General features: G+C 35.0%; 1 protein-coding gene and 1 non-coding gene across 3 annotated transcripts in view; both read right to left on the reverse strand.

Annotated features, from left to right (window-relative positions):
* The window catches only part of SP3 (Sp3 transcription factor), a 48,928-nt gene that overhangs the window by 17,175 nt on the left and 10,362 nt on the right, over nucleotides 1-21,391 (reverse strand). For both annotated transcript variants that reach the window (XM_007494394.3, XM_007494393.3), the window contains one exon: nucleotides 19,894-21,268. In XM_007494394.3, coding sequence (XP_007494456.1) covers nucleotides 19,894-21,268 — 1,375 coding nt within the window. The remainder of the gene's footprint in view (nucleotides 1-19,893; nucleotides 21,269-21,391) is intronic.
* On the reverse strand, nucleotides 2,983-3,085 carry LOC130454162 (U6 spliceosomal RNA). Its single transcript, XR_008911837.1, has one exon. It is a non-coding gene; the product is annotated as a U6 spliceosomal RNA (small nuclear RNA).

Genomic DNA, 21,391 nt, shown 5'->3' on the forward strand with positions numbered 1-21,391 from the left:
ACAACAAACATACCTTGATACTCAAGTGACTTTAAGAATAAGGGCAGAGACCAAAGGGTGACAAAAGAATGTCTACCCTTTGATCCAGCCATAGCACTGCTGGGTTTGTACCCCAAAGAGATAATGGACAAAAAGACTTGTACAAAAATATTCATAGCTGCGCTCTTTGTGGTGGCCAAAAACTGGAAAACGAGGGGATGCCCATCAATTGGGGAATGGCTGAGCAAATTGTGGTATATGTTGGTGATGGAATATTATTGTGCTAAAAGGAATAATAAAGTGGAGGAGTTCCATGGAGACTGGAACGACCTCCAGGAAGTGATGCAGAGCGAGAGGAGCAGTACCAGGAGAACATTGTACACAGAGACTGATACATTGTGGTATAATCAAATGTAATGGACTTCTCCATTAGGGGCGGTGTAATGTCCCTGAACAATCTGCAGGGATCTAGGAGAAAAAACACTATTCATAAGCAGAGGATAAACGGTGGGAGTAGAAACACCGAGGAAAAGTAACTGCCTGACTACAGTGGTTGAGGGGACATGACAGAGGAGAGACTCTAAATGAACACTCTAATGCAAATATTATCAACAAAGCAATGGGTTCAAATCAAGAACACATGTGATACCCAGTGGAATCACGTGTCGGCTATGGGGGTGGGGGGGAGGAAAAGAAAATGATCTTTGTCTTTAACGAATAATGCTTGGAAATGATCAAATAAAATATTATAAAATTAAAAAAAAAGAATAAGGGCAGAGAATTAATGATATTGAAAACACAACTGAAGATAAAAAAGTAAATCACTAAGTTATATTTTCTTTAAGAAGTTTTTAAAAAAGATAATAGATAAGGAATACACCCCAAAATAAAAATAACAAATTAAAATGACTTGGTTTTAACACCAGGAAATATTTAGCTATTGATATATTTATAGTACATTCAGATTGATTGACTAATTGGGACAAAATGTGAAGATGACATTTTCATCACCATTATTTTGGGAAATTTGAATGGACTCAAAATAATTGCCACAATGAAAAGTCCCAAAATAGCTTGAACAAGCAAAAGTAATCTTTCTCAGTAAAAAAAAAACACACACACATTTGTATTAGCAAAGAACATACTAATTTGAAAACATTTTAGAGTTGGAAAATGTAAAGAACTAGTCACAGCATGACCTTACAAATAAAACAGCAGAGGACAAAAAGCCTTATAAAACATGGTGATATGCAACTAGGATTTATGTAATGTTTTCTTTTATAAATATTATCTCACTTTATCCTCATCTATTTTGCAAATGAGGAAAAGGAAGCAGGCAGAGGCTAAGTGACTAAGGATGAATTTGAACTCAGGTATTCTTGAAACCCAGCTCTCTATCTGAAATGTTGTCCTAAAATTTTATGTGTTATCTTATCAAGGCAGAGAACCCCAAGAAAAATTTTAGAACTAGAAGGAAAAAACAGCTACAAAATGGTACTGAGTTTCTGACATTTATATAACAAACAAGTACTATGTGTCAGGCACTTTACTAAGCATTTAGAGACACACACACAAAAAAAGCAAAAATAGTTTCGTCCTTAAGAAATTTACATTTGAGTAAGATAACAACAAATAAATAGGTCCATATAAGAGAACTAGAAAAATACAAAGTAGATATCAAACTTCAGTGACAATACCAGCTAAGTGGTTTAGTGGATTGATTACTGGGCCTAGAGTCAGGAAGACCTGAGTTCAAAACCAGCCTCAGACACTTACCAGCTGTGTGACCTTGGGCAAATCACTTAACCTGTTTGCCTCAGTTTCCTCATCTGTAAAATGGAGATAGCACTTATTTATTATATATAGATATTTCTATATAAACATTTTAAAATATATTATATAATTGGCACTTATTTCTCAAGTTTATGGTCAAGATCAACTGAATTAATAGTTTGAAAATACTTAGCACAGTAATTGACACATCATAGGTACAATATAAGTGATTACTTATTATTATTACTAGAACCACATAAGAACAACACACCTACCTAAGAACTCAAAGAACTTCATGAGAAAATGGCAACAGCAATTAAGATGAGGTCTGAAAGAGGGTTTGTGACACTCCCTTCCCTTCTACAAAGGAGTCCTGGGGCTTAACAGAAAATATTGGCCATCTCCTTGAGCTCACTCCCCCCCCCCCAACTCCATGCCTCAAAAAAACTTCCACCTCACTCCCCCTTCTCTCCTCCTCCTCCTCCATTCTAGCCTTGGGAGAAGTCTTCTTCTTGCCAAGGGCATCCCATCACATTCTCCCCTTGCTCTCATCCCTTCCTGGTTCTTCTATGGAATAATGTTCTTCTCCCCTGCTTGCCCTTCATTTTCAATCTCTCCTTGGTAAAAGATCGCCAAATGTTTGCCCCTTTAGACTCTCTAGGTAGATGAATGACCTCCTACTTACATAATGTGGCCATTCATTTCAGTCTCCTTTCCTGAATCAACACTTACATGCTGCATCGGGGGACATTGCTGGATGTCCCCGAAGACAAGTCTTGAAAGAGAAGACTCTTTCTAGATGAATCCTGAATCCACAACTAGCATCATTTACTTCTCTCAAGAACTCCAGTTGGATTCTACTTTGCCAAATACCTGCTGAACACCATCGCATGGATGTCCTCTTAACATCTCTAACCCTAAGACTTTTAGCAAGAGAATTCATTTCTCCTTAATCTTTCTCCTACTCCAAACTTCAAAGAACAATTAATTACAAATTATAAAACTATTCCCAAAAATAGCAACAAAAAATGGATCCAACTTTATTGACCAGAAAAGTAAGACTTGTTCAGTATTAGGAAAATAATAAAAAAAAGAGACCATAATAATAATAAGCATAATAAAAAATCTGTAAACATCTTCTGAAGTGGCTTGGGTTTGTTTTAAGTTTTTATTGGCCTTTTTTTTTACATTATTGATATTTCCCCAGCATTCCTTACTATATAGAAATATAAAACCATGAAACACTTCATAATTTTGTGTCTTCTCTGCACAAAGGGCCATGCTAATCTTCTGTGAATCATTCCTATTTTAGTGTATAAACTGTAAAAGGCTTAACAAAATATAATATCCATTTCTGCTTTTAAAAAATTAGAAAACAAAATAGGCTTTGATCAAGGACACATGTAAAACCCAGTGGAATTGCATGATGGCTATGGGAGGGGGTAGGAGGAGTGGAGGAAAAGAACATGATTCTTGTAATCAAGGAAAAATATTCTAAATTGACTAATTATATAAAATTTAAAAAAAAAATGAAAACAAAAGGAATGGTTACCATAGTACTTTATCAGAGTAGAGTGTGTGTGTGTGCGCGCGCGCGCATGAGCGTGTGTGTGTGTGTGTGTGTGTGTGTGTGTGTGTGTGTATGTGTGTGTGTGTGTGTGTGTAAGTAAAAGAGCCAGCATTATATGGGATGGGGATAGTGGCCTTTCTGATAAGATCAGGGAAAAAGCAAAGATGCCCACCATCACCACTACTAAATATGTCATAAATGCCAGCTATTGCATTAAGATAAAAAAAATTTTAAAAGAGGAACTGAGGGACACTGCTGGGTCTGTACCCCAAAGAGATAATGGACAAAAAGACTTGTACAAAAATATTCATAGCTGCGCTCTTTGTGGTGGCCAAAAACTGGAAAACGAGGGGATGCCCTCGAGGGGAATGGCTGAGCAAATTGTGGTATATGATGGTGATGGAATACTATTGTGCTAAAAGAAATAATAAAGTGGAGGAGTTCCATGGAGACTGGAACAACCTCCAGGAAGTGATGCAGAGCAAGAGGAGCAGAACCAAGAGAACATTGTACACAGAGACTAATACACTGTGGTATAATCGAACGTAATGGACGTCTCCATTAATGGCGGTGTAATGTCACTGAACGATTTGCAGGGATTCAGGAGAAAAAAACGCTATTCATAAGCAAAGGATAAACTATGGGAGTAGAAACACCGAGGAAAAGCAACTGCCAGAATACAGCGGTTGAGGGGACATGACAGAGGAGAGACTCTAAATGAACACTCTAATGCAAATATTATCAACAAAGCAATGGGTTCAAATCAAGAAAACATGTAATGCCCAGTGGATTTACTCGTCGGCTATGGGGGGTGGGGGGGAGGAAAAGAAAATGATCTATGTCTTTAACGAATAATGCTTGGAAATGATCAAATAAAATATATTTTTTTAAAAAAAGAGGAACTGAGGGAAAATAGGCAAAGAAAACAAAATTTTCACTTTTAGAAGAATGTGAAATGATATAATCACTAGAAAATCAACTAAAAATTGAAACAGTAACTTCAACAAAGTAACAAGATATAAAATAAATCCACGCAAAGCAGTTTTTCAGTATATTACTAACAAAACTTGACAAAGGTGGCAGAAAGAAGAATGCCATTTAAAGTGACTATCATGTTTACTTAAGAGTCTACCTGCCAGGGGGGCAGCTGTGTAGCTCAGTGGATTGAGAGCTAGCCCCAGAGACGGGAGGTCCTAGGTTCAAATCTGGCCTCAGACACTTCCCAGCTGTGTGACCCTGGGCAAGTCACTTGACCCCCATTGCCTAGCCCTTACCACTCTTCTGCCTTGGAGCCAATACACATTATGGGGGCAGCTGGGTAGCTCAGTGGATTGAGAACCAGGCCTAGAGATGGGAGGTCCTAGGTTCAGATCTGGCCTCAGACACTTCCCAGCTGTGTGACCCTGGGCAAGTCACTTGACCCCCATTGCCTAGCCCTTACCACTCTTCTGCCTTGGAGCCAATACACAGTATTGACTCCAAGACGGAAGGTAAGGGTTTTAAATTTAAAAAAAAAAAAAAAAAAAGAGTCTACCTGCCAAGATATACAGGTTTATGGATACAACTAAAAAATAATTGTTTAAGAAGCCAATAATAATAATAATAATAGCAGCTAATATGTAGTACTTTAAGATTTGCAAAGCAAACTTAATTATATTATCTCATTTTATCCTCACAACAACCTTAAAAAATAGATCCTATTATTTTCCCCAGTTAGCACCAACTACACTGCTACTGGATCTCTGGACCACTTCATCTTATCTTCCTTCCCCAGAATGCTATCACTGTAAGGCTGAGTCAGCTTGATTCTCACATCCCTTAGACTGGAGAGCAGAGCCACTAACCTCAGACTGGGTACCCTCCCCCACCTCTTTTAGATTTCTTTTGTTTGTTGCCTTCCCCCACAAGAACTAAGATCCTTTTAGGGCAGGGAACATGTTTTTATATTTGTAACCCAGCACTTAGTAGCACAGTGCCTGGTACCCAGAGGTACTTAATATTTACTGATTGACTTTCTTCTAATATTCTTTGCAACTCAGCTTCTGCTTCCATATCCACAATTCAGCTGAATCTCCTATATCACTAATAATCTCCAAATGGCCTTCTTATAGTTTTGAGAATTTATAATTTGGCAGCTTTTGATTATTGACTATATATTCCTTCTGGACACTGCCCTAATTATCTCACACGTTTCCCTTTCTTTTCTTTCAAATAGTTACCATCACTATTCATGCCTTCATCATCTCTATCCTAGGATGCTAAAATAATCTCCTAATTGGCTTCTCAGACTCTAATCTAACCTCTCCCTGACTTTTAAACCTCATAATTGCCAAATTGATATTCCTAAAGCACAAAGTTTGCCCATGTCATTCCCTTGCTCAAGAAGCCTCAATCATTCCCTATTGCCTTTAGATAATAATATCCAAAGTCTGATTCACCTCAGGTTCACAGAATCCCCTAGCTTCCTTAAAAAGTACCGTTCAAGGGCCACCTCTTAAAGGATGCCTTTCTTGATCCCACAAAAATATAAGTGCTCCTTCACCCATAATTTGAGATTACTTTCTATAATTTCAGATATGCTTACTCATTTGTATGTCTCTTCCCTGCCTTCTCCCATTCTATCCTAAGTGTAAAGGCTTTGTTAAAGGAGGGCACTGTTTGGATTTTGGTTTTTTGGTCTTTATGTTAACGCGGCCTGGCACAGTACCTGTCACACAGTAGGTATTTTAAAACTTTGCTGGACTGGATCAATCTTTCCTGTCTGTTCTCTTCACTCCATTATATAGGCATAGTCCTAGTTCAGGTCCTCATCATCTCTCAAGTAGATTATAGGGGCCTCTTAATTACAGCTATTATGGTTTCTGGTTTCTCTTCTTTCTGGTGTATCCAACATATCTGTTGGACAGTCAATAAGTAAGCATCTAGTTTGTGCCAGTCACTGTGCTAAGCACTAGGGATACAAAGGCAAAAGACCTCTAGGAGCTACCAAAATTACTTTCCTAGAGCACAGATCTTGAGCATTTCACTATTCCTCTCTTAAAGACTTCATGATCTGGCTCCATCATAATTTCCCAAGATTATTTCAGTCCTTTCCTTTATACATTCTCTATTCCACCCAAACTTTTAACGGCTGATTCCCAAACTTAGTATTTCATCCCTTTGTCTCCATGCCTTCACTTGTCTAGCACACAATTCCTCCTTGCTCCTGCCTCTCAGAATCTATTCATTCAAGGCTTTCTTATTCTGATCATACTACCACACCCAAGTTATTAGTGATCTCTTGCTCATTAAATGATTTTATATCTATTTTGGGGGTATATATTGCATTTCACCTTTGCCTCACTTCTCTCCATGCCAAGAGAATTAGGGATTCTTGAAAACAAACTCTACATTTTTTTATACAAAGTAACAGATGTTAAATAGAATTTGATCTAACCAACAGAATTAGTATAGCAGTGGTTCCCAATGGTTTTTTTGTGAACCCTTTTTAAACAATTACATCAAAAATGTGCTATGAACTCCCAGAAAAACTCAAAATACAATTAATGGTCATTTAATTTTTTATACTAACTACAATAATTCTTGCCCTCAAAAGCTCCAAAACTTAATCTTCCACAGTGCTCACTGGCCATCCACCCACTCCATTCCAGCTCCCCTTTATATATGGCTTTTCTCAATTAGAATATAAGTTCTGGATGTGGAAAATGGGGATAATAGTGCACTATTGCTGAAACTATAAATTGATCCAAACATTTAAGAGTAATCTGGAACTATGACCAGTTACAATACTGTGCATATTCTTAGACCCAGCAATACCACTCAAGTCTGCTTTCCAAGATGAACAGGGAAAAAGAAAAAAGAATCTATATTTATTAAAATATTTAATATCAGTTGGAAATTGAGGGGATGCCCATCAATTGGAGAATGGTTGAACAAGTTGTGGCATATGATTGTGATGGGATACTACTGAATCCTATGAAATAATGAGATTAATTTAAAAAAACATGGAAATATCTACATGAAACTATTTAAAAAAATGAGAACCAAGAGAACATTTTATACAGCTACAGAATTATTGAAGTAAAACTTGTTTAAGTCCAGAAAACAAGTACCATGAAAGACATGGTTTATATCTGCAATTTTTTTATGTGAATTGATGTCTTCTTTAGCACAGAGAGGGGAAGGAGGTATGGAGATATCTGGGAATTTTTATGTAATTAACAACAAATTTAAAAAAAAATTTAAGGGTATAAACTCTATAAGAGCAGGTACTATCTTATTTCCTTGTAATTATATCCCCAATGTCTAACAGTACTTGGCACAAAATAAGCACTTGATAAAATGCCCTATTTGACTATATAGGAAGAAAGACAAAACTAATGTACTATATACATTATACAAACTATAGAATTGTGAAGTGAACCAACCAAACTAAGCACTATAGTAAAAAATGCATTTGAAATTATGTTTCAAAGTCACTAAATTGTATATAATCTTTTACCTAGTAATGCCACTGCTAGGACTATACCTAGAGCCCAAAGAGTTCAAAGAAAGAAAAAAAAATTTAGTACCTTTTTTTGTAGTAGCAAAAAATCAGAAACCAATAAATTTCTATTAATAAATGGCTGAACAAATGATGGCATATTATTTACTTGCACAATAAGAAATTATAAATGAAAGCTTCAAAGAAACTTAGAAAGACCCATAAACTAATCCAGAACCTGGGAAAAATCTATATGATATCAACATTATACTGAAAGACTTAAAAACTTTGAACACCACAATGACTAACCATGATTCCAGAGCTCTGGATAGAATGGGTTTAGACTCGGGGGAATGAGATAAGAATTTCTAAGTCAACTAGACTACAACTGACTATAATCAACTACGGTTTATTTCTAGTTACAGTAAATCATAACAAAGTGTAATTTTAAAAAAATTAACTTTGCATTTGTTACAAGGGATTTTCCACTCAATGAGAAAGCAAGAGGGAAAAGGGGACTAGTAATTTGTTCACCCCAATCCTCAAAAAAGAAAAATAAAAAGGGAAAAATGCAGTATTTTTTTATATGCACAAAGAACAGAAGGAAGGTCAGAAGGAACCACAAACAAGTCATCTTTAAAAGTCACAGGTTATGAGGCAGCTAGGGATCACAGCTATATAGTGCCAGGTCTGGAATTAGATGGTCCTGGGTCCAAATATGACCCCAGGCACACATCTCAATTGTGTAACTCTGGGCAAGTCACTTAACCCCCAATTGCCTAGCCCTTGCCACTCTTTTTAATTGATATCAAAACAGAAGCTATGGGTTAAATTTTTTTTTTCCTAAGTTACAGGTTGACAGGGGCAGCTAGGTAGCTCAGTGAATTGAGAGCCAGGCCTAGAGATGGGAAGTTCTGGGTTCAAATCTGACCTCAAACATCAGACATACACATCCCAGTTGTGTGACCCTGAAGCAAGACAACCCCTATTGACTAGACCAGTGAATGTGAACCTATGGCACATGTGCCAAAGATGGCACACAGCAGCATGCTCTCTGTGGGCATGTAAGCTGTTCTCCCCCTCCCTCCAGAATTCATTACTAGAAAGGCAGAGGGACTCTGGCAGAGCCTCTCTCTTCCCCCTTCTCCAGGGTGCCTGATGACATTTTTCACATCACCCATTCCTCCACCAAACAGCCCAATGGGAGTTTTTCTCCTTCCCCGGTGTGGAGTAAGGGGTGGGAAGCTTTGCCCAGGTTCTTGGTCTGGGAGGGCATAGCACTTGGGGTGGAGTGAGGGCTCAATACTCTGACTCTAAAAGGTTTGCCATCACTGGCCTAGACCATACCAGTCTTTTGCCTTAGAATACACAGTTGTGTGTGTATTCTATAATAATATATACTATAATAAAAATAATACACAGTATTGATTCTAAGACAGAAGGTAAGGATTTTTTTAAAAATAAATTACATGTTGAATTATATATTTGAAAGATAAGCTGTATGTTACAGAAATTCATACTTTTAACTATGTCCCTCTTTTTCTATTCAACTCTGTATATAAAAATGTTTATTTTATTTGGTAGTTTTAAATTTCAAATAATTTTAAAGGAACTAAGTCAATAAACAAATGCTTATTTTAAAAAAATCAAACAATAAACAACAGAATTGATAGTTTAAAATATTTGGTAAAAGGAACAGCCAGGTGGCTCAATGGATTGACAGCCAGATCTTGAGATGAGAAATTTTTCGTTCAAAGGCCCCATACACTTACTAGCTATATGACCCTGAGGCAAGTAACTTAGCCCCAATTGCCTAGTCTTACCATTCTTCTGCCTTAGACTTAGTATTGACTTTAAGACAGAAGATAATGGTTTAAAATAAAAAATTTTAAAACACACACACACAAACATAAACACATATATACATGGCAAAATAATAAATCCTGGACACTGAAAATGAATGTCCGATCCAAAACACAAAAATGCAAGGGTGAAAAAACTATCTGGAAAAAAATTTTGAACATCATAACTAGAAGAATTGGACCTTAAAGTCAGAATTTCAAAAAAATCTGAGTTACTGGTATCCCAGAACAAGAAGAAATAAATCTGAAAACCATTCCTTCAGAAAATTATGCCTCCCCTAACCCCTAAAAGGAAAAAGAAGCTGCTTAAAAGCACTGGAATCATGAAGTGTAGATGAAAAGAATCTAGATAAGTGTGAATTGATACCACCATTCTGGAGAATATGGAACCATGCCCAAAATGTCATAAAACTATGTATACCCTTTGCCCCAACAATACCACTACTGGGTCTATATCACCAAAGAGATCAGAGATAAGGGAAAAGGACCTACTTATACAAAAAAATGTTTTTACAAGCTCTTTTTGTAGTAACAAAGAATTGGAAACTGAAGAGGTGTCCATCAATTGGGGATGGCTGAAGTATAACTGTGGTAAAATGCACAAACAGGTGCAATGGAAAACTACTGTGCCATAAGAAATGAAGAACAGGATGAGTTCAGAAAAACTTGGATTTATATGAACTGATGAAAAGCAAAGTGATAAGTAGAAGAACAGTGTATACAGTAACAGAAATATTGTACAATGATTAACTGTGAAGGACTAATTATAATCAACAAAATATAGTCCCAAGTTAACGCCAAGAGACTCAGGATAAAAAAAAATTTTTTTTTAAACTATATGCTATCCACACAGCCAAAGAAGGAACAGTTTGGAATATGATTACAAATCAAAGCATACCATATCCTTCATGAGTTTTTTATTGTAAATACAAAGTCTTCAGTCACAACATAGGGAATATGGAAACATGTATTGTATTAAAACATCTATTATCAAATATTTACCACCTTGGGAAAGGGGGGAAGGGACAGAGAGGAGAGAATCTGAATAGCAAATGTCAGAAAACAATTGTGAAATATTGTTTCTATGTGTAATTGAAAAAAATATAATTCAATTTAAAAAAGAATCTATAGGAAATACTGTCATAGAGGGCCCCCATGTTTAATGTACCCAAAAACAAAGTAATCAGGTTTCAGAACTTCACTGTCAAAGTGTCATACAAGATGTCAGGAAAAAAAAGTTCACATAAGTGAAACAAATATTATCAAAAGATAAGATTTATAGTGATCAGCACAGCACCTGGAGCCATATAAATGCTAACTACTATTATTATTATCATCGTGGTTATTATTACTATATAAGTAGTAGGAAAAATGTCAGACTTAGAGGCAGTAAAGAGCTGGATTAAAATTATGTCTTCATGATTTACTAATTGTAATATGATGAAAAGTTTATCTAACATATAGCTCAGTTTCCTTATTAGTAGAATGTGGATAAGATTCAATATGCAAAGTGCTTTGCAAAAAACTTAAAGCAAACTATTTAAGTCTATATTATTATTACCACTATCAACCTACCAAAAAATACTGCTTCCAAATGTGTGGAATTACTCATTAAAAAGTAATGTTTGAAAAGGCAGTAATGTGATGTTGAAAAATATAGTAACTAGCAACACATATCCTGAAAAGCTAAGCTTAGCTTTACATTTATTAAAAACGATGGATCTTCAACAGGATTACTGGCTTTCAATTATTCAAGAAAGGCAAAGATGAACAGTATCTTTGAAATGCAAATTTAGCAGGGAAAATCCTATTTCAATAAATGCTCTTAAATTCATATGATGTGAAAAATCTGAGTGATGATTCAATTTTATGTATTTTAAGAAAAAGACAAGACAGTATTATCCTCTCAAATTATCTAATGGTCTCTGAAGGAACAACAATAACAAAAAGACAGTTATGGATGGGCTAACCCCAGGAATGGTGAGCTAACAGAAATATTCCCAAGGAGAAGAAAAAAAGAAGTAACGGTGACTTTTTCTTGAAATTCAGTAACTGGAGTTAAAATGGGGAGTTTAAAAAGAAGGGGAATAGATGCTTAAAGTTGTCTGATCTGAATAAAGCAAGTTTTAAAAAGATTCTATCAGATTTAGTAATCTGATAGAATGATAAAAATTTAGTAAAGATTCCATGTCTGAGGGAGGGAACTGAAAACTAACTATTTCAAGCAAAATAAGTTAAAGAACTTATCAGAATTTGATAAAAGAAATTTAATAATTAAAAACTTGAATGTAAATGGACTCAAATTGTTCCAAAAATGAAAGAGGTACAAAATGCATTTGAAAAATATAACCCAACATTTAGCAGCATTGAAGAAAAACTGAGTGAAATAAATTTATTATGCATCACCTGACTCTAAAAGAGCAGGAATAATACTCATGATCTTGGAAAAAGAATGATCATGGGCAGAAAAAATTAATACCATCAAGAGAAATAAACCAGAAAATTCATAGATAAGAAAACATTATCAATATTAACCATAGTATGTAAATAGTTTTATAGGAAATGCTAATTCAATTATAAAAAGACAGAAGCAAAATGTAACCTCAAAGTGCATCTTTCAAAGCTTAATTTAACAGAATGAAACAAAAAGAAAATAATCTAAATAGAATGGCGAAATAAATTGATTTGATAAACCTTTGGCAATTATTTAGTTGGAACCTGAGAGTACTTACTTTTCAGGTACATTTACAAAAGCTAATCACAGAATTAAAAAACTACTTTATCAATGCAAAAAAAGGCAGAAATATTCAGTATTTCTTTAAAATCCAAGTAATAAAAAATATAAACAATGAAGGATGTGAATAAAAGATAAAGTACTAATAAATGCCCACAGATAGATTCATAATAAAGGAAAGTAACTACTAAGACAACAATACATAAATTTACAAGATGAATCTAAAAGTAGTTAGAAGAAAATTCTCAATAATCATATTAACAAAGAGAAGACAGAAACTACCAAGTTTACAATTTTAAAAAATTAGAAAAATCATAATTCCAAAACAGATCCCAAAGAAAAAACTTTGAAAACCAAAACTAAAAGAAAATTACAAATAGATGAACCAAAGAAAAGATCAAAAAATTATATCATTAACTAAATTTATTTTTTAAATGGACACTAAAGCCCTCAAAGTCAAAAATTAAAAGGGAAAAAAACTTAAAAGGAAATAAGAGAAATAGGAAGAAACCAGAGTTCCAAAAGACAAAAAGTGAGTAGACAGCTGTTGAAAGGCATGTAAGTAGGAGATGGAATATCATTTAAAGACAATAACAAGGAGGCCAATTTGGCTCAAGAATACAGCTTCATGTAATTTGTCTGAAAATGTAAACTGGAGCCAGGTGGCAAAGAGCTTCATATGAATGCCTGACCATACTGTTGTTCTCATTAAGTGGCTACCTATTTATTGCTTTTAGGGTAAACTATAAACTCCTCTGGCATTGGAGAGAGAAGAAAATAACTGGCACTAGAGATGAGGAAGACCTAGACTAGGATGGTTGAGGCATGAGTATAAAGAAAGGAACAAGAGATATTGAGGGGACAGAATTGAGAAGTCTTCTACAAAAATATAAAATACTCTTTAATAAACTTAAGAAAAAGATAATCTCACTACCCAATTTCAGAAAGAGAAAATGAAGAAACAATTAAAAATTCTCCCCAAAATCCAATTTTAAAAAGTTTAAGGGCCTAGCTATATGACTCTAGGCAAGTCACTTAACCCCTATTGCCTTAACACTCTTCTGCCTTGGAACCAATACACAATATTGAGTCTAAAACAGAAGGTAAGGATTAAAAAAAAAAAGTCTAAGTGAATCATATCAAACATGTAAAAAAATAACAATAGTATATAAACTGTTCTCAAAAATAATGAAAGATTTAACAATTACTGCTATAAGAAAAAACTACAGAAGACTAAAACACAAACAAGAATTATAAGTTAATATTACTAACGAATATAGATATAAAAATTTGGCAAAGAGGATAAAGTAATAGATCCAAAAATTATTCATTATGACCAAGTTGGATTTATGCCAGAGATCTGGGCTGTATGTGGGAGCCTAACATTAGGAAGATTAGCCTAATCTTTCATATTAATAACAAGAATTTTAAAAATCAAATATTTACAGATACAGAAAAACCTTCCTCAAAATACAATACTCATGTTTAACAACAACAACAAAAACCTTAAAAGGCATAAAATAACAGCAAATAAAACATATAAAATAAAGAGCTAGCCAGCATTATTTCTAATGGGAAAACACTTAAAAGTTTTCTCATATAGTAAAACACCAAGCATACATAAAGACACACATTTGTTAGTGATAATTTATTTACAAAATCTTAATGAAGCAATTCCCCTCTCCCAAATCCAAGACAATAGTAGGTCACAGAACAAACACAAAAATCATTGGCATTTTTGTATACAAACTAAAAAAGCAGAAGTCAAAGAAAGTAACACTCCATCTAAAATAATAAAAATAAGAAATGAGCCTAGTTAAGCAAACCAATAACTCAAATAACTACAAAATGATTCTAGTAAATCAGGTAGATCTACGTAAAATTCAGTGTTCACAAGTGGGCCACACAATTATAGCAAAAATTACAATATCGTCCAATTATTTATGTAAATTACCAAAGGGATATTACAGAATTAAGACAAAAAAATTATTTATTAAAATGTTCAATTACATGTAGAAATAATTTTTGGTGGTTGTTTTCTGTCATTTTGCAATTCAGATTCTTTTCCTCTTTCTCTCTACAAGGTAGTAGTACAACATAAGGATAAAATATTTTTAAGAAGAGTTGATTTTTATTTACCCACAAGATAAACATTCAAGCACTAACAAAATACTAAGTACCATTTAATTTTCAATCTCTCCTCAGACAATTTAATACTACAACAAGAAACTATGGCAAAGGGAAAAAAAAAAACCAACTCCATAACACTCAGTTCTCCTGGTAAGGAAGTTCAGTTACACTTTTTCAAAAGTCCTAAGAATCATTAGTCTATGGGGACTGTGTAAAAATAAAGTCATTTTAGAATTAATAAAGTTAAGCACAAAAATTTCTTTTCCCTTCACCCTCCATTTCTCCTTTCTTTTTTAAAAGAAAAGGGGACAAGGGAGGGGAGGCCAGAGGGTATCAGAAAGGATGCAGGAAGTACCACCAATGTTGGAGGAAATAAAAGAAATTAATTCCTTAAATAAATAAGGTTTGGTGCTAAATTGAAGGCAGTGGAGAAACTGATGGGAGCTGACCCTAAATCCCTTTAAATCACTAAGATAATCTTTCAAAAATTAAAACAATTTAAGGAGGATGTTAATAAACTTTTGACGGGAACTGAAAATTCCATGTACTCTGAACAGAACAAGATTAATCAATCAATCCTTATTAAGTACCTACTATGTGCCAGGCACTGTGCTAAATGCTGGAATCGATTAAAAGAAAGCTTGTGGTCCTCTTATCTGAATCCTTATCTGAATCCATTTTTGTGAAAATAATTGATAATTATCAGTTAAAATTTACTGTTAGTTAATAATGCAGAGAAACAAATGATCTAAATTATAAAATCATAATTAATTAAAATGCATTATATCTGGATAAAATTCCCCCAAAAATATTTAGATGAAATGCCAAGACTTTTTAGGGAAACTTTTATGATTATATAGAAAAATGAAAAGCTAAATTCTAAACGGTAAAAGTTAGAATGTTCCCCTTTTTGCATCCTAGGGTTTCTTCTAAGATTTATTGGTCATTTAAAACTGAGTGATCACGAGTCCATTTGCATTTTCCCCGTCCTTCTTCAACACTAGAAAGAATTGTATCAGTGCCAAACCCTCTATTTTTCTGTCAACTGCTTGATCATGTTGTTATTCTTCTTTGTTTCCTTCCTTTTTTACTTAGTCAGGTCTCAAATATACATTTCCACAATCATCTTAGGTTAGTTCTGTGGTCTAGATGTCATTTCCCTATAAAATCAATAAATCCTGCCATTTTTCAATAGTAAATAAAACATCTTGAAAGACATTCCCTCTGATTATGGTGGCAAGATATCAAAGTAAAAAAGGCTAGTAGGAAAAGGGAAGGGTCAGAAGGAAAAAATTGATTGGAAAATGATTAGCATAGGAAAATTGAAGGAATTGATTAAGTCTTCAACATATTAAGTTCAAATAAGTAGGTTCAAAGCCTACCTATTTTAGTTTTTTATTCTGCTGAGGCAAAGAATGAGAGAAGTTAAATCAATTTTTTAAAAAATACAATTCTTCAACCAAAAAAAAGAAGAATCTTAAAACACTTCCTCCATGCTTCAAACAGTTGGTAGTATTAATTCAATTTCAGATTTGACTCATCTTGAAGGATGACAGGCAAATACCAAAAGTAATAATGGCAGTTTAAAAAGAAATCCCCAAACCACAATAGAGTAAGTACCTGCTTATATATTTGGAAATACAGTCAAAAAAAAGAATTTTTACATTAATTCTATACTTACAAAACACTAAAATGCAAATTAATAATATATAATATTGCTTTTAGTAACTCATATTTAAAGATTTGAATCCTATTATTATTGTAGTTAAAAAAAATCAATTTTGCAGTTTTTTGGCAAAGGCCTATTAGATGCAAGTATACACACATACATGTGCAAACCAATAAGCACAAATAAACACACACACACACCTTTCCAATTCTTTTCAAAGTGCTTGTGTATAATTTAGGTACAATTTTACCAAATATTCCCCAAATTTAAAAAGTCCTGTATTGCCTATATCACTAAAAATTCTGTATATTGTCTACTCTTCATATCAGAAGCAATGCTGCATAAAAATTTGAGAGCTGGCTTTGGTCCCAGGGACCGCCCCTTAGTATTCTGCATGACTCTATTAAGATTATAAATTTCTGGGGGAAAAAAGTTCCCATTTGCACTGGTAGTATAGGATCGTAGAGATTTAAATCTGGAAAAGATCTTAGAGGCCATCAATTCCTACACTTTTTTTTACAGATAAAAAAATTGAAGCAGAGAGGTTAAGTAACTTGCCTAGGGTTACCCAACTATAAGTGTCAGAGGTAGAATTAAGTGTCAAGCTCAGGTCATCCTAAATCCAAGTATAACATTCTATCCATATATCACTTAGTTCAAGTTTCATCATTCAAAAGAGTTCTCTCTTATCAATGACTGTGTAGGCTCAGGCCTTATTCTTTTTTTCTCTTTATTTTACCAGATTATTTTTCACTTCATCCTTTCAACATTCCTTTGAAACAGAAGCAAACTCCAGTGCATATTCTTTTAATGGCATGCTAGAAGGGTTCTTTATCCTTTATTGCCATTTCTCTTCAAGCTATTGAATTACCACTCTAAAATAATTCCACCTTTCACTCAATTCATATAGTACTTCTAGTCTGAAAGCACTTCCAGTGTATTATCTGACTTTACTGAAGGCCTTTGGTTCTTTGTATCAACCTAACTATAGAACCAACATAAATCCATAAAGTCATAAGTAAATTCTCCTGAGATGATCACAACTGATTAGCTTCCTATGACAAGCTTAAATAACTCACTTTATATAATGGGCTTAAAGAACTATGTATTTGAAGTTATCTATTATCTATTATCTCTTTAAAAGCCCTTTTTAAGACAGGTACAATGGAAATTAGGTAAAGTTCTGAGTAGAATGACTCCTAGTTCCAGTTCTTCTGCCATCATAGGGGTGCCTGATTATCAAAGGAATCTACTTCCCAAAACAAAATTTACTTAAAATTTAAGAGCCATCCAGCATACTAATGGTGGTATAGTACTTCACAAAGTAACACTCAGTGTTCAAGAAAATGTTTAGGGGGCAGAGCTGGGTAGCTTAGTAGATTGAGAGCCAGACCTACAGACTGGAGGTCCTACATTCAAATCTGGCCTCAGACATTTCCTAGCTACATGAACCTGGGCAAGTCACGTAACCCCCATTGCCTAGCCCTTACCACTCTTCTGCCTTGGAACCAACACACAGTATTGATTCTAAGGCAGAATGTAAGGGTTTAACAACAACAACAAGTTTGGCAAAAAAGTTTAGTCAGATGACAGAATAACATTGCTAATAACTAACGTTATTTTGAGACAACTTATGGAAAGAATTTCATTTCTAATATTACAACACAGATATATCTAACAAATATTTATCCAAGTATGATGTCCATGATTAAGTTTATAACAATTATAAAATGTTATGAGCTAGAACAGACGTTAGAGATCATAAAATCTAGCTCCTTCATTGTACTAAACTAAAGCTCAGCTTCTTACGAAGTGATTTTTCCAGGCTAGTCATGGAACATATAGACAGTTTTGCTTTATTTAATTCACACTGTGCAAATTGTTCTTTATGTTAACAATTCTGAAAACCACTTTCCAAAATAACACCTTTGTTAACTTTACTGTACAGAATTGTGCACATGCATGCATACTGGTGCTCTCCTCCCTCCCTCCCCTCGCCCCCCCAATAAACATCCTAAAAATTTTTTTTTTCTAAGTGAAAGCAGAAATAGTGCCAGCTATGAGGACTTGGCTTGCAACCTTTAGTGAGTCAAGAGGAGACCTTTGCCCTGCTCCACCAACCAGCCCCTAGGTGTCTGACCTCTTGTCTTAGGTCAGTCCATGCTCAGGTACCATGTCTCTATTCCCAATCCCTCCATGTAATCCATCCGGTCTTGTGTGTATCTAAGTTCAGCCCCAACATGTGTGACGTCTCCATTACCTCGTTCCTCTCCCATCCAGCCAGGCCCCAACATGCATGCTACTACTACTGTTCTGGCAGCCCTGATGAGTGCTGGCCCTCTCCCCGCACAGAAATACAGCCCCTTCCTTCCCCCATCTCTCCTTTCCCCACATTCATAGGCAAATTCAATGTACATGGAAGTCTATTGAACAGACTTAGCTGTAATCTTAAGAGTCAAAAGGAGACTTCTAACTCCACCCTCCAATATCCTGCCCAATACATAAATTTCAACTACAGTAGCCTTGGGAAAATGATCAATCTCTGCTTGAACACCTCTGGGAATAGAGAACTCAAAAACTAACAATGCAATTCATTTTCTTTTCCAATTGTTCTAATTGCTAGTTATCTATAAATTTGTTTCCCACAAAATAATCTTAGGTTTTGTCTTCTGAAGCCCCTCCCGCAAAATGTCAAATCTCAACACGAGAGGGGGTATCTTTTGCCTCATACCCCAGTGCCTAACACATAGTAGGTGCTTAGTAAATGTTTAATGAATTGAATTATTGTATGTCCCTCTTAAATCCTTCCTTCAGACTAGAAATACCTTTCTTCAGTAGTTTCTCACATGATAGGTTCTGGCATCTGCTTACCATCCCAATTGCTTCAGACACTTTAATTTATTAACATCACTTTTCTTAAAAATGTGATCCAGAAATGAATATAACCTTACAAACATGATTTCATTAGCTTTTTGAGCAGTCATGTATTTGTTATTTATTGATTTATATACTGAACTTGCAGTTATAACTACAATCCTGGCTTTTTAACCATAAACTACTATCTAGGCATGGGCCCCCAAAATCTACGTCTACATCTGTCTTTTTTACCTAAGTGCATGACATTTATCCCTATTAATTTTACCTTGCTGAATTTAGAAGAAAGAGGCGCATATGGGAAGTGAACAGCTTGCTATGTAGTGACTGGAATAGGGTCAGAACCCAGGTGTCTCTTGACAATCATTCCTGTGTTCTTTCCCCCAATACCACACTGGTTCCACAGTTATCTCTATGAAAAACAGAGTAATTCATAAAAATACCTAACCTAAATCCAAGGAATCCAAAAGAAGTATAAAGGAAAACATGAATGCTTGTCAGTAAGGAACTAAGTATGGAGAAACAGATATAAAGGTGAAAAGTGAAAACATCACTAGTTAACATTAGTATTAGAAAATTTACCCAATTTTAAGCTTTGAAAAGCAGAAATCTAGAAAATACCAATATTCCTATACACATACAAAAATTTAAATTACCATTTCTTAAGTCTAATACTACTAAATCAAAAATAATTTTAATATAAATTATAAAGTAAATCACTTGCCTCATCATCAAAGACATAACATAGGTATTTGTCTATTAACTCAAGTACTATAGTTATTTCAAAATTATCTTACTAAAATGTTAAATTATACATACCTGCAGGGCTATCAGCGTTCTCTCCTGAGTGTAGCTGTATGCCAGTAGAATCTATAGAATTTACTGTAACTGTCTGTAGATTTGGCAACTGACCAGTGCTTAGACTAACCGGAGTTGAAGTCAAGGCTCCACCTGCTGCAACTTGACCAAAGGTGAGAGTCTGAACAGGTGTCAAAGTTATTTGTTGGGCAGAAGTATTCTGTATTTGTAAGTTCTGGAGGTTCTGTAAGTTCTGGACCCCCTGCACTTGAAATGTCTGCCAAGTTATCTGTCCAGAAGGGGTCACTGTCTGTGCCTGAATTAAAAAGGTTCCAGGATTCAGCTGCAACTGAAGATTTTGTAAGGCCTGCTGGGATATACTCTGGCCACCTGCTTGCACACCATGGATTGTCTGGGGTGTGAGACCTTGTACAATCTGGGCTTGACTAGTTGGCTGCTGAGACTCTTGGAGTTGTAGGTGTTGTACAATAGGCTGTGCTGTAGAGACCTGAATATTCTGAGTCTGTGTCTCGTCAGAGACAGATGACTGGATATAGTTTCCCTGAAGATCAGAAGAGTGCACCTGACTACCAGAAGTGGTCAAGCTATTGGTGTTCTGTGGTAATATACCTGAACTATCTATAGTAACAGGCAACTGTGATGAAGAGGATGTTGGCACAAATAAATCTGTATCTGTATTCGTTTCACTAATTTCAGGAGAAACTCGATCCCCAGTCCTTTCTGAATTATCTGAACTATCCATAGCTTGTCCGGTGTTTATCAAATGTCCATCTGCATTAATGCCTGCAGTCATTGTCTGAGAACTGCTAGAAAGTCCCAAAGAATCTAGATCAACACTATTGATCGGTACAAAGGTAATATTTCCTGGCAAACCAAGAGGCACATTAGCAACTACTTGGGTTTGTCCAGGAAAAGATGAACCACCAATTGTAACTCCCTGAACCTGGACTTGTCCAGTCTGTGATAAAATATTCTGAATATTAGAAGATGGGGTTCCAGAAGCAAGTAATGTTTGATTAGAGCCAGGAATGATCTGAATTTGACCACTTTCTTGATTTATACTCCCATTATCTGACGAGCCTGTGAAACCAATCTGGACCTGTTGACCATCTGTTGTCTGAATCTGAGGTATGACTTGATACTGAACGTTGGACACTGTACCATTGGATGAATCTGATCCTGATGCAACTGAAAATATTTGCTGGTTCTGCAAACTCTGAAGGGGAAGGACATATTGCCCACTTGAAGTTACCGTAGTAGTACCTGGAATTTGTACTATATTACCAGCTTCATCCTTTATATTGGTGGATGTTGCAGGCAAAACCTCCCATCTGTTTGGAGTTTCTCCTAGTTGTACAGAAGTCAGGTCACCTGTCTGGACCCAGAAAAAAAAATGTTATATGGCATGTAATCAAACAACCTAGGCAATACTCTATAAAACAGTTGTAGTAATTCTACTACATAACATTAAAAATTATGCAATTATAACCCAAAAAAA

Source organism: Monodelphis domestica, chromosome 4 (genome assembly GCF_027887165.1).
Source record: "Monodelphis domestica isolate mMonDom1 chromosome 4, mMonDom1.pri, whole genome shotgun sequence".
NCBI lineage: Eukaryota > Metazoa > Chordata > Mammalia > Didelphimorphia > Didelphidae > Monodelphis > Monodelphis domestica.